This window comes from Anser cygnoides, chromosome 22, assembly GCF_040182565.1.
Source record: "Anser cygnoides isolate HZ-2024a breed goose chromosome 22, Taihu_goose_T2T_genome, whole genome shotgun sequence".
NCBI lineage: Eukaryota > Metazoa > Chordata > Aves > Anseriformes > Anatidae > Anser > Anser cygnoides.
This window is the reverse complement of record NC_089894.1, coordinates 6,431,288-6,445,179: the sequence shown is the minus strand read 5'-3', so window position 1 is coordinate 6,445,179 and position 13,892 is coordinate 6,431,288. Positions and strand designations below refer to the sequence as shown.

Here is a 13,892-nt window from a genome sequence, read left to right as displayed (position 1 = left end):
CTCCCGCCGTCCTTCCCTCCCCCGAGCTGCCCGGGGCTGGGCGGGCGACAACGGCGGGGGCCGGGGTGGCTGTGAGGTGGCGGCGTTCCCTGTGGGGGTCTCCCCGGGATCTCCCGGTGAGGCATGGGCCGGAGGTGTTCCCCTGCCCGGTGCCCCACAGGCTCCAGAGCCGCCCTTTCCCAAAGCACCCTCAGGGAGCGATGGCACCGAGATGCCACCTCGTCCCCCGGTCAGCCCCTGCCACATGTGGTAGATGTGACAGCCGTGGCGTTGGGAGACTTGGAGGAGCCGGTGGTGGCTTTCTGGATTGTTTCTTCACGGGGGGGATGTGGAATTGGAGCACACATGAAAATACTTCAGGATAAATCGTGGTTGGGGGATGTTAGGTGGCCAGGCATCGAGGGAGCAGCCAGTTTGCTCTTTCAAAGAAACACAAGCCCTTCTGTTTTGAAAGGCCAGCATGTTAGTAATGTATATTCAAGCCCCAGTACACATCCTTTGGAAAACAGAATAGAATAGTTCAATTGGAAGTGACCTACAGTGATCATCAAGTCCAACTGCCTGAGCACCTCAGGGCTACCCAAAAGTTCAAGTATATGAATGAGGGCATTGTCCAAACATCTCTCAAACAAATCTCTGACAAGCATGGGGCATCAACCACCTCTCTAGACAGCCTATTCCAGTGTTTGACAACACTCATGGTAAAGAAATGTTTCCTAATGTCCATCCTGAGCCTTCCCTGGTGCAGCTTTGTGCTGTCCCCATGCGTACCACTGCTGGTTCGCAGGGAGCCCAAGTCGGCGTCTCCCTCTCTGTTTCCCCTCAGGAAGCTGCTGAGAGCAACGAGGTCACCTCTCAGCCTCCTTTCCCCCAGACTGTATTATCCCCAGACACAACTCTGCACGTCACCGCTAGTCTCGTATTTTGTCTACAAATTCCATCTGTCCTGGCACTAAGCAACAGGTCCGGGAAGACCCAGGCTTCTACTTTCTACCTGGCATTATGAAGAGCATCTGTTAGAGCTGAAGGTCAGGATGGATCCCCGCGTATGGGGAACGTGTATGGTTGCACATGCATGTGCAGCCTGGGAAGGGGGAACAGAAGAGGGAAAGCAGAGGAAGATGCTGCCGTGATGGGCATACCCAGTATCATGTGCTTGAAGAAAAGAGCATCAGGTTGGCCCACGACTGAAGATGGTATCCACAGGCAAGCAGTATGGGTTTTTCTGCTAATTAACCTCAAACACACCCTGAGGTACTCTTTGCACAGTAATCTTGCTGGTTTGGAACACAGCCTCACCACCGCATGTAGCAGTAACACCGCTACCTGTAGTGGTAAACAGAGATTCATAATGAGCTTATTACTGTTTGGACAGGCTAACAAGTGCCAGATTTGTACAGTGCAAGTAGACGGTTTGCTGAACGGCACATTTCCCTGGCAAGTTGAAGATTTATCTTCAAGGGAATTGAAACCGTACTCTTCTAACCTGAGTGAACACTTGAAACACAGCACCCATTTCATCTTCAGAAGCCTGAAAGTATCCAGACCTGGCAGTGACTGAGGCAGGAATTTTTAAAGACCTAAGTTTCAACTTTGGTACCTATGGACTTTCATGAATGTAACCCAAAATCTCTAGATAAACTCCATCTACTTAAGCTGAGCCTAGTTAAGATGGGATTTGTGCCACTAACAGCAGATAAATATTGTCGCTTTCCCATATACTTGTACTCTCATTTTTAGTGCAGCACACAAAGAATGAGGAAGAGTGAAAGAATGGATGAGAATGAAGTGTTAAATCCATAATATCTTAAGAATCATTAAACCAGTAAGGCTGACATGTTTAGTTCTTTCAGATTATTATGGAAACAATTGACTGAGGGCATTTGAGAAGTTGCGTTGTTTTGTGTTTTGTGGTTTTTTCCTTTAAGGAGATAGGTGAGTGCAGACAGGCTGGTGGAAGATGTTGCACAGTTAGAGAACAATAAAAGAAAGGCAAACACTGTTCTCTGGGGTGGGAATAAGATTGAAAAATCAAGCTTATACTGTGCAGTGTGAACATCTTAAATATACCTGCTTATGCGTTAGCACGTGGTGAAAATACCATTAAAAATTAACGGTATTAATTAAAAATTAAAAATGTCCGAAATTAAACTTTGGGCAGACTGATAGTTTATTCAGTTCTCAATCTAGAACTGAAGCAACACACCACCACCCGTTGTTACAGACTTTTTTCTAAAAATGTCATTAACTGCAGGCCACTACTTTGTAATGAAAATGATTTGCTGAAAATTAGGTATTGAAATGAGTGACCTGAATAATAATACTGTTCTTATATAACTGAGAATTAAATTCAAATACTGATTACGTTTCAGAAGGAAACATTACAAATATTGATATGGTAGGCACAAAAGTCACTAGCCTAGCCCTATGCAGAACTTCTAATGCAAGTAATAATTATCATTGCTGATTTCAGACCTTTTCTGTCCATTAAAAAAAACAAGAGCTGCATTTAAATCACTTAAGCTTCTAGGGAGCTGTCTTTCAAGCAGCTTCGCTGCTAGTTGGACCGTAAGCACGAATGCATAACTCACAGACATAATTACGGTCTAATGCTGATAGACTTGCCCCTGTTTGCTTGGAATACTTTTTTTCTTTTAAATGCAGGCTGAGGATTAGCATGCTCGCATCCCTTTAAAAGCTGACCTATTTTAGGAATTCCTTTTAAAATCCCTGGCGCTGCTGGCAGCACGGCCTCTCGGCGGATGCCTCGCTGCCGCTCCCATCATTATTCTCACTCCGCTACCGGGGTGCTACAGCGAGCTGAGATTTGGGCAGAGCGACGAGCGAGGCGCCGGCTGCGAACGGCTTGGACCAAACCACGGCGGCCAGCTCCTGGCCAACCTGGGAGCGACGCTCAGCACCCCGTTCTCTACGAGCAACACCGCGCTGACCACCAGACCCCACGGGCCTCAGCGAGCCAGCCCCCGGCCACCGGCAGCGAGCTCCGCTCCGCCCCGCTGCCGCCCACCGCTCCGGCTCTCCCGCTGGCTGCGCAGCCTCGCCGGCTGGCTGCAGCTCCGTGGGGATCCCTGCACTCCCCCGTGGCCCACCGAAGGGCTCGGCGGCATGGCTGCGGTGCGCAGGAAGTTTGGGGATGAGTACCAGGCGGTGGGCCCAGCCGGCGGTGGTGCCCGCAGAGAGCGGCAGCGCTTCGTGGACAAGAACGGGCGCTGCAACGTGCAGCACGGCAACCTGGGCGGCGAGAGCAGCCGTTACCTGTCCGACCTCTTCACCACGCTGGTGGACCTCAAGTGGCGCTGGAACCTGCTCATCTTCCTGCTGACCTACACGGTCGCCTGGCTGGTCATGGCTTCGATGTGGTGGGGCATCGCCTACCTGCGAGGGGACCTGCACCGGGCGCACGATGACACCTACAGCCCGTGCGTGGCCAACGTGTACAACTTTCCCTCTGCCTTCCTCTTCTTCATAGAGACCGAAGCCACCATCGGCTACGGGCACCGCTACATTACCGAGCGCTGCCCTGAGGGCATCGTGCTCTTCCTCTTCCAGTCGCTGCTGGGTTCCATCGTCGACGCGTTCCTCATCGGCTGCATGTTCATCAAGATGTCCCAGCCCAAGAAGCGAGCCGAGACCCTCATGTTCAGCCGGGCCGCGGTCGTCTCGCAGCGGGATGGCAAGCTCTGCCTCATGTTCCGCGTCGGCAACCTCCGCAACAGCCACATGGTTTCTGCCCAGATCCGCTGCAAGCTGATCAAGGTGAGGCTCGGTGAGGCAGCAGGCGGGCTGGGGTACCCCGGTTGTGGTGGGCGACGCTGGGAGGGCAACCGCATGCAGTAAGAGCAACCCAGCTGCCCTGCCCGGTGGTGCGTGGGCGAGGGGACTTGGCTGGGGTGGTGCAGAGTTTCAGAAGAAACTGCAGTGATTGCCTCCAGCAGGAGCCAGGGAAGAGGCAAGCAGGTGGAGGGGAAAAGATAGTCTCATCAGAGGGGGGTTGTGAGGCTGGTGGGAAGCCAGCTTGCTCAGGAAGGATGTGTGAAGATGCAGGGTACCTGCAGGGAGGAATACCAAGGCATGCCCCTTCGCAGGTGAATAAGGAATGGATTATACCTGTTTTGTGGTGACGTTGAATCAGTCTCAGTGTTTGCTGAGGACAAAGATCAACCTTGACCCTCTTTTTCCCATGTGGAAACTCAGGGAGCTCCAACTTGCAATTCCTTACCCCACGGGTCCTGCCAGCGTCCTTCCAGCATTGCAGAGAGTCTGTGTCACAAGCTTGAGTGGCAAAGCCCTTTAACTGTCACCAATATCCATTAATTAAGCACTGACAGTGGTCAGTGTAATTCAGAATGCAAGAAAGAACTGGAATTCAAAGGAGATCACATGCAAAAAGATAAAGAAAATAAAGGAGATGGTTTGGCAGCCACGGAAGTCCTCAGATACACCGGGCAAGAGTAGCATGGAAGGAAAATACTGTGTGCAGTTGTGTCATAAATGTTCCGTATTCTGCATGGTAATCCTCTTTTTGGAACAACTGTTTGGCCATTTTAATAATCTGCAGGAACAAGCCTGGTACAGCAGATGACAGGACAATAGTAAATGTGAAGGGCTGCTTTTCCTCTGTTTTGTGCAGAATGCTTGACTTAGCTGTGAATTTTTCTTGTCACAGAATGCCTTGGAGATCTGCTAAGATTCAAAAAGAGTCTGAATATGTATATGGAAACAGACTGCCCAGAATTATAGAAGAGCCATTTCTGTAGGAATCAGAAAGCCAGATAATCCATTATTTTTGCTGATCGTTCGCATGAAAAATGAGCAGAAAGCCTCTGCTAAAGTATTTATTTCTGGCCCTCATCCAAGATGGAATGCAAGTCGAAGTGGAATAGGAGCAGCGCCACAGTTGGGATTTTACAATGACAGTAATTCACTGCAAACTTCTTTTGAAATAAGACACTGAACACGCAGCCTGGTGCTAACAGTTCAGTTGCTACACAATGCTTGGTATATATAGAAAACATAAGGACATTCGAGAGACCTGCTTGGCTGATTCCCACAATAGCTGTTTCATAGATGAGGCAGTGAATCACTGAGGAATATTTGATTTCTTACACATTAGCATCATGCCCATGACTTGTCTTCAAGTTGCTTTGCAACCTTTAGCACAGCTAAGCTATGGACACGAGAAGGTTTGAAAGGGAGTGTTTGTGTACTAGCTGCACCCTCAGTCCTCACTACAAGGGTTGTTTTCTAGCCTCTTATTAGTTCCCAGGTCTCTTTTTAAATCCTCTTCAATTTGTCGAGGTGCCTCCTTCAGCTGGCCACGCTGTTCCAAGCAGTCGCAGCGGCTGTTCCAGCAGCATGTGAATTTACATCAGCTGCTTTGCAGGAGCTTCCTTTGTGTGTCCTGTAAACCGATGGTGAACGTGACGTAACTCACAAACCATTTCTCTCTAGCGAGTCCTGCCTTCCTGCGATCTGTGCCTTCAGCTGTGCTGCGTGCAGCGCTGCTGACAGCTGATCTTGCTACACTTCTGCATCCGATTAGATAGCGAGATGTTTTTCCTTGTGTCACAGTGAAACAATGCGAAGGGATATGTCTTATCACGCTTTCCCACTTGAGACAGAAGCCGTATTTTGTACTGAACATAGTGTTTCAGCGGGACCAAGGGAGCCCCAAGGATTTACCTTTGCAAAGAAAGTACGCCAATCTAAGTCTGTCCGAATGGCATTTACTACTAGCATTTTACATGCCCTCAGATATTCGGTAGATTGCACTGGTGCCATCAAGCAGTGCTGGTGCTTTTTCGGTCCAGGGCACTGCCTAGCAATGTGGCATCGTGATGGCACAGAGAGGTTTGGAGCCCTTTTTGGACCATGTTGTGGAGAGTTAGAAAACAGAGTTACAAGACTATGTGTGCTTGTTTCAATAAAAACTTTTTCAGAAACCTGAGTCTTTCTAATTTGCACTCAGTGCTCTAGAAGAAGGAAAAAGCAAACTCTCGGGGCAAGAAACACAAAAAAGCTGGTTGGAACTAGCTGCTGAAAAAGTGCAGTTCCAGGTTCTGGCCTTTTCAGTGTCACAGCCTGTTAGTTCCTGGTGTGCCTGAGGGACCTGGTGATAACAGCAACAAGCAGCATCCACCATATGGCGATTGGCATTGATTTTTTTAAAAAATTAGCTGTGATACCTATTTTTATCTTTTCTTGATGCGGCTACAGATTTCACTGATAAACACAATAGTGTTGGTGTTTCACACCACAGCATTTCAGCGGGTAGTATGGGACATTTTGATTCAGAAAGCCGAGGAATGTAAAATCATCATAGACTGATTTCAGCATGTGCCCAGTAATAGTTTTAAAATTGAATTGTAAGGAACGGTAGTCACGCAGACTGTGCAGTTTGAGTTATGACTGGCATACACCTATTCTTTGAGCTGCACTAATTAAGTTTTGAATGAGCAGAAAGCAAACAGAACTGTAACTAAAAGTTTGCAGATGGCAGACGATAGGCATTGCAAATAAGTCAGAAGACCAATTATACTGTGGTCTCAATCATTCAAGAAGCAGGGCACAGATAGTGCAAATGAGATGCTTTTTAAAATCAAAGAATCATTCAGGTTAGAAATGGACCTCAGGAGGTCTCCAGTCCTGCCCAAAGCAGGGTGAGCTAGGAGGTCAGACCAGGCTGCTCAGGGCTTTATCCAGTCTCGTTTTGGAATCATCTAAGCAAGAGACTGCGCAGCCTTGCTGGGCAAGTTCTTCCACTGCTTAACTGTCCAAATGGTGGAGGAGTTTTTCTTAAATCAAATCTGAACTTCACATTTATACTTACGCCCGCTCTCTCTCTTGCTCCTGCTGTGCAGTGCTGGGAAGAGCCTGGCTCCATCTTATTAATTACATTCCTCGTCAGTTTTGGAAGGTTGCTATTAGATCCCCCTCGAAGCCATCTCTTCTTCGGTCTGAAAAAGCCCAACCTTATTATAATAATGTATTATTGTAATAATATAACTGCATCGTGTCTAGTTAAAGAAGGATGTGCATAGACAGGGTTTAGAAAAGTACCGAGAATGAATGAAGGACAGGAGAGAAGAGTAAAAGGGCCTAAAATGTTTGGCCAGACACAAAAACAGACTAAAGGATGATGTGATGCAAGTCTGCCTTGTAATAAGAAATAAAACAAAAACCCAGTGGCAGAAAACTACAGGTGAAAATATTGCTGACTGTTTACAGCCCTGTGCCCTCTTCTGTGCTCCTTTGAATAAAGCTATATGCAAAAAAAATAGCTGATGACTAGTAAACTACTTTGTTTAGGTTCATTCCATTTCATTTAACAAATAAGTTTCTTTTTAAAATTCTCCATGCCCTGCATAAATCAGTCGTGTGTGCAGATGCCGAATACCTCAAGCACAACCTTTTGCTTTCTCCCAGCTCTGTAACCTCTAATCCTTGCTGGATTTGTTTACTGTCGAGTGGATTTGATCAAAAACTATTCCCCAGGGAAAAACGGTTTGTAGCTGAAACAGGTCTTAACTCATTCAGGCAGTGACTTTTTGCAAATACGCACCTCTTTGGCTAGGGAATTGCATTCGATAAAACTTCGGAAGAATTGGAGGTTTAGGCGTGGGTTCACAGAGTTCGTGCTGAGCGTCGTTACCTTAGAGCAAAGATCATCCATTGCCAGCTGATCTGTGCACCTGCTGAACAGTAGCCAGGCAACAAAAGCCGCGGCGTAGTCTGCAGCTCGGTTCTGCTGGCTCCCTCAGGGGGAGAGGAGGGATATTTCTGCAGTAGTTTGATTACACTTTGCGTATAATAGAACATGATGATTGCTAAATAGTAGTGAATTTGATCCCTATTACTTTCTATTGCTCTCCTTTACCTCTCAGAGCACTAATAACCCTCAAGAACATTTTCACAAGCAAGCAGCCGACATTTTCCCTGTCCTCATCGCTAGTGGAGAAAGCATTTCTTGTCTGAGGGAGAACTTGGTTATTTAGATGGGAAGATTTTTTTTTTTCCTGAGCATAAAACCAGACACATAGCACGTAAATGAAATAATGCATTGTATTTAATAAGGATCAGCACTCCAGCAGCTACCTAACCGGTTATGTAATCGCAGGAAATGCCAGGCAGTCGGATATTTAGCATTTTTAAGATGCAAGTGAAGCAGAGAGACGATCTGAAAGTGCAGTAGTTGCTTAGGGTTCTGTTGTTTGTTTTTTTTAAAGACAGAAACTTTCTTTGAAGAAAACCGATCAGATCTAAGTCAACAGCAAAACCGCTGGCTTCAGCTTCCCCTGTGACTAATGGATGGAGTTCCCAAGCAATGCAACCAATACATTTGTCAGTACTAATGCAACACAGCTAGAACTATGTAGTAACAATGTAATTATCTATCATTTATCATCAATAATAAGCTTCTCAAAGAGTTATGTGCTTTCTAATCAGGCAATAAACAGACAGGAATTTAAACGGGATTTTAAATAGGCTCTGCAAAGCATCAATTTTACCAGGCAATTTCCACCAGAGACCTTTAAGGCAATCAGCTGAGGATCTGCCTGGTCAACTGCAGTACGTTTTCAGTTATACTTTGAATACCAGGAAAATCGTAGGGAGCTAGGAAAGAAAAAGCTAACGTATCAGTATTTTTTAATGGGCCTGTGAAATTATACAAACACGGCACTCAGCATAATAATGACCATAAGAAATACTGAACAGTAGGTGGCACATACCAATTAGGAAGTGAGGATAGCATTGCTAATAGTGATTCGGATGATTTTGTGGAATTGTGACGCACCAGACATGCTTTACTATTACTATGCTGCTTACCTTAAAGTCCTTTGAGTCCTGAGAACATCACAGTTTCTGCAAACCAAAATGAGGAACATAAAAGTAATGCAACAGGAATTCAGACAATGGATTAAAATGCGCCTGGCTCGTTGATTGTGTTCTCACTAATCGCAACTTTTGCTGCAAGATGTTCACAGCAAGTATCGGTCATAAGGCGTGTAGTACCTGATGTTTTTGTCAGTGATTTGTAAAATACATATATGTCATAATACAGTTTGTAGATGATGATGAGATCTGGTGGAATGATGAGAAATGTCAGAATTAGTCATATGTATTAGCTTCGTAGTCTTTAGCGTTACTTGTATCTCCATATGGTGACCTAATACAGAGATAACAATGTCATGAAAGAGGCAGGTTTAAATTTCATTGCATTGCTTCTTGCATTTTGCTTCACACAGTGTTTACTGAACTGTTTTTTCATCTTTAGTCCCGACAGACACCGGAGGGGGAATTTCTGCCACTAGACCAGTGTGAACTGGATGTTGGATTTGGAACTGGAGCTGACCAGCTGTTTTTAGTTTCCCCATTAACCATCTGTCATGAAATTAACTCAAAGAGCCCCTTTTTCTGTCTCTCACAAAGATCACTAAGAAGCGAGCAATTTGAAATAGTTGTCATCCTTGAAGGAATCGTTGAGACTACCGGTAAGATTTAGAGTAAGATGCATGCTCTAATTTTCAGTCTTTGTCTTCAGTCCTGGTATTTTTAGCGAGGCAGTTGTCAATCCTTGCAGGCTCCTGCATGCTCCAGAACATCCTGCCATAGGCTACTGATATTCCCTGGCTACAGAAGACCTCCCTTTGCCATTACTGGTGCCCAAAATGGCCAATACAGCCAAGAAGAGATGCACCCTGCCAGTCCTTGAGTATGGCATATAGAGGAGTACAACGCCCTTATGTGGTTCCTGTATTAAGGACCATCGCTGGTCTACTTGCTCGTGTTACAGTGTCATGCTCTTGTCTCTGTTTCCACAGGAATGACATGTCAAGCTAGAACCTCGTATACAGAAGATGAAGTTCTTTGGGGTCACAGATTCCTCCCGGTAATGTCCCTGGAAGACGGCTTTTTCCGTGTCGATTATTCTCAGTTTCATGCTACATTTGAAGTCCCCACTCCTCCTTACAGTGTTAAAGAGCAAGAAGAAAACCTGTCTCTGTCATCTTCTTTGAATAGTCCTATTGATAACAACAAGACCAGAAGAGAAAAGGTTTGTTCACTTGACTGCATCGACATTGCAGGAGAGAAAAACAAGCTCCCTTTTAAACTTCAGAAGATTAGCTCGAGAAAGGAAGACCTTCCGAGAAGAGCCCTGAGAATGAGTTCCAGTAACACAGGGAAGACTTGCAGTACCGGAGATCTCTTGAATATTCAAGAAATGAGTCCCATCTCCAATGGTGAAGATGGTGATGAAAGGATACAGCTGAAAGCCTTAAAAATGAATGCTGAGGCTTAGACTCAGTCTACCAGCGATCTCAAGTTCCAGAAGAAGCCTCCAAGTATGTGTTCTAGAGATGAAATTGGAAGATTATTTGCCTGCCAATCTTTGCAAAATGAACTCCAATCACCTCTCTTAAGAGCAGAATCAACATGAGTCGTTGTTCATAAACTACATGCAAGACTGCTGACCTGAAAGAGTTTTCTTACAGTAACGAAATAATTTGGTTTTGCTACATTCAGGAAGAATGATCCTTTTTGTATAATTATTCTGTACACATCTAATTTAGGTAGCATAATAAGAATTTGAGGGGCAGTAAGGTTAGACTATTGTGCCAAAGAGGTCACTGCCCTAATGTCATTTATCAGCATGCTCATTGCAAATCTACATCGTCTTCCATATTTGTAGATGCTTTTTCATGAAGCAAGGACCATATCCTTATTGCAGAGTAATATATTCAGAGATCACGGCAAAAAAGGTGTAAAACCAGCTAAAACAGAGTCTTGTGCTGATCAGATCTTGGACCGTTCCTGCTGTAACAGCTGAACATAGGAAGAATCTGTGATGCTACTCAGTTGTAGTCCAGTTCCCTGCATTACCCTGTTGGAAGGCTGCCCTCCTGTCAGCCGAGAAGCGTGCATCCTTCTTTCTCAATGATCGTGGCATGCCAGCTCCCTGCCCCCAGTCTCCTTCACTGTCACACAGGTAACGGAGGCGGTTTGCAACAGCCATTTGTGTCATTTGTCTTGCACAAGCTCTCATAAACATCAGGATGATTTATTCTGTCCAAAATTAGACCCCACTGTTTGATTGCATGGATTATGCGTTGGATATTAATGGCTGTATCACCACTCACTGTGAAGGGAACGTGAGGTGAGTAGCTCAGAGGTCAATACCTCAAGTTAGTGGTATGTTTCATACCTCAACTCCCTAAGTTGTTAGTTTGGAGACTCCTTGTAAGTAAACGAAAACAAAACTCTAATTAACTTTCAGTCATTACGGGAATAGACAATAGTATGATCACACCTCAGAGTTTCACTGATGGTAAGGGTCTTTGATGTGGCTCGTTCTCTTTTGTTATGTTTGCCTTCCCTACTCATGTATGATTCTCAATCATTTTGTGGATTTGAAATTTATAATATGCAATTTATTGCAAGGTAGAACTCTGCAATAATAGTAAATTAATATTAAATAAATATATTAAGATAGTGAAACAAAAGACATCACAGGTCTGTAACATGACAAGCGTGTGGTCAAGAGAGGCATTCTCAAAGTGCTTTTGCTAATAATGGTAATTTCAATTGTTGAATATTTTAGATTATCCATGGAATATATGATGAAATGACCAAACAGATGTCAGCGAAAATCTACACAACAGGTTTTGGTATTCACTATTTCTTTAAAGTATCATACAGCATTTTCTAGGTGACTGTCCCAAATAAGAGGGAAAAACACTCTTCTGGTTTTAAAACAAATCTTGCATAATGGAAACCGTTTGCCTTACTGGATGTCACAAAATGGCGAGAACTAGAATTTGATTTTCTTAAATTTCTTCCAGAATAATCACAATTCTCTTCAGGTGCCCTGCTGCCTGTCTTAACCCGTGAAAGCGATCAGTTTTCTGCCAGCGGGTAGCGAGCGAGCACAACCACACCTTGTTTTGTACAACACGACGTTCCGTAGCTCAGCATACAGGGCACTTATCACTCGCAGAACCCTCTGTGCCAGAACAACCCAATTCTGCTCTGGCTACACGGACAGAATTTGGTCAAATTAGGGGGGGCTGCTGTGGCCCTAGCAATTGGCAACGTGCTGCGTAACTGAAGCAGAGGTAAAGGAGGTAAAGATTTATCCATGCAGGTAGCTTGGATAAATCACTACTGCCTACTTTTTGTCTCCTGCCCATGTTCAAACTGGCATTTTGCACAGGTTAGGGGTTGCTTGGTGTGTTTTTTTGACCCCCAACACGAACTCCAGCATTATGCACATGCCGAAATCTCTTTCCGTATACCAAATACACTACTCTGGGATACTCAGATCCCCAACAACGACTCTCCGCACGGCCAGAACTGACAAAAAATGGGCCTCAGGCGCTGCCATTTCCCACAGACGGTGGGAAAAGCACTTTGCCAGCGGCTCTCGGGCCCCGTGAGCCCGGGGAGGCTCCAGGCGGCCGCCGCCTGCCCCCTGGTGCCCGCCGCAGGCCGAGGCAGGCGGCGGCCCCGCCGCTCAGGGCCCACTGCGCATGCTCGGGGCGCACCGCAGCATGCCGGGATATGTAGTACGTGGGGAACGAGGGTTGCGGTCCGCCATGTTGTGCCGCGCTGCACGCTGGGATATGTAGTCTGCTGGTAAGGGACTTCCCGTCGGCCATGTTGGGCCGCGCGGCATGCTGGGGTGTGTAGTTTCGTGCCGCCATGCTGCACCCCGTTGCCTGCTGGGAATTGTAGTTTTTTGCCTGAGGGGACAGCGCCCCTGCTGTTCTCAGGGGTTCCTCACTGCGGGGGGAAATCGGGCTGGGCCCCGTACCCAGAGAGGGGTCCAAGCCCCCCAAAATGGCCAAGGCACCCCAAAATGGCCCCACATCCCCAACATCGCCATCTCTGGGAGCCCTCCAAGCGCATGCACAGAGCCTGCAAGAGAGCCAGGGACAAATATTTTTGTCCTTTGCTAGACAAAGTTCCCTTTGCGTTACTGAGACGGGGACGCTGAGGCCTCGTTGGTCCCTTCCCAGGTGGGGCGGTTTGAGGGGTGCCCTTCTCGCTCTGCAAAATGGACGCCTGTGAGGGGAAGGATGAGCTGGAGGTGCTCGGTGGTGGCCGGGGTTGCTCCCCGGGTAAATCCCTCACCAACTGCTGTGGTTTCCCCAGAGGATCGCTTTGCCCCAGGAGGCTTCTATCTTGCTGCGTCTAATCCAATAACAACATCCTAACTGGTGTATAAACACCAAGAGATTCCTACCCTTTCAACAAGGGCACAAGTCAATCATCACACTCAGGATTTATGGACATGGTGACCAGGGATTTGCATCCCCCTGGCCAGGATGGCCTCACACTTTACATTTCACAGCTGCCATCATGGGTGCATTCACTGCTGCAGTTTCCCTTTCCCTCGCCATGCAGCACGAGTGTTTCCCATTAACGCAGAGAGGGAAGATAGCTCGTGGAAATGGTGTTTTGGTGGTCAAGGGCCTGATCCAGCCCCAGGCACTGCTGAGCTCAGACCGCCACACCGCAAATCACAACATTGGTGCGATGCTGTTTTATCGACCAGCAATGATAATCCTCAAGGTCCTCCCCAAGCCTTCAAATCACAGTGGGGCCATCCAGAACCCGCGTGGGGATCCACAAGATCCTGTCTGGTGGACCCCGGTCTCCTGGGGAGCAAAGTAGTCTCCTCTCCCTGCAGCCACCATCTAGGAGCCAGTGACAACCAGCGGGGCGAAGGCTTGGCGGCACGGCCACTTTCCACCCAGTCAAAACCAGATGAAAATGGGCCCTTTGTATAGAAAATAGCCCGAGGGTGATTCAGACAGAGCTGACACCAGCGGCACCAACTGACACGCTGCTTTGCGGCACGGGGGACGCAG

General features: G+C 46.8%; 1 protein-coding gene across 3 annotated transcripts; it reads left to right on the top strand.

Annotated features, from left to right (window-relative positions):
• The first annotated feature begins 2,557 nt into the window (after window positions 1-2,557).
• LOC106048804 (G protein-activated inward rectifier potassium channel 1-like) lies at window positions 2,558-12,330 on the top strand. 3 transcript variants are annotated; one of them, XM_013200915.3, is made up of 3 exons: window positions 2,584-3,777; window positions 9,296-9,512; window positions 9,843-12,330. In XM_013200915.3, the coding sequence occupies exons 1-3, from the start codon at window positions 3,127-3,129 to the stop codon at window positions 10,319-10,321; spliced, it is 1,347 nt and encodes a 448-aa protein (XP_013056369.2). In that variant the 5' UTR covers window positions 2,584-3,126; the 3' UTR covers window positions 10,322-12,330. The 3 variants fall into 3 exon arrangements, with proteins under 3 accessions (XP_047907790.1, XP_047907791.1, XP_013056369.2); XM_048051833.2 differs by lacking the exons at window positions 9,296-9,512; window positions 9,843-12,330 and adding an exon at window positions 4,688-9,289 and having other exon boundaries at window positions 2,558-3,777; XM_048051834.2 differs by lacking the exon at window positions 9,296-9,512 and having other exon boundaries at window positions 2,559-3,777; window positions 9,843-9,980.
• Window positions 12,331-13,892: the final 1,562 nt, after the last annotated feature.

Bases quoted from the DNA above. Each gene is read 5' to 3' on its own strand.
- LOC106048804 (XM_013200915.3), top strand. From the start codon at position 3,127: ATGGCTGCGGTGCGCAGGAAGTTTGGGGATGAGTACCAGGCGGTGGGC. The intron at 3,778-9,295 runs GTGAGGCTCGGT...TTTCATCTTTAG, and splicing joins TCCGCTGCAAGCTGATCAAG to TCCCGACAGACACCGGAGGG. The intron at 9,513-9,842 runs GTAAGATTTAGA...CTGTTTCCACAG, and splicing joins AGGAATCGTTGAGACTACCG to GAATGACATGTCAAGCTAGA.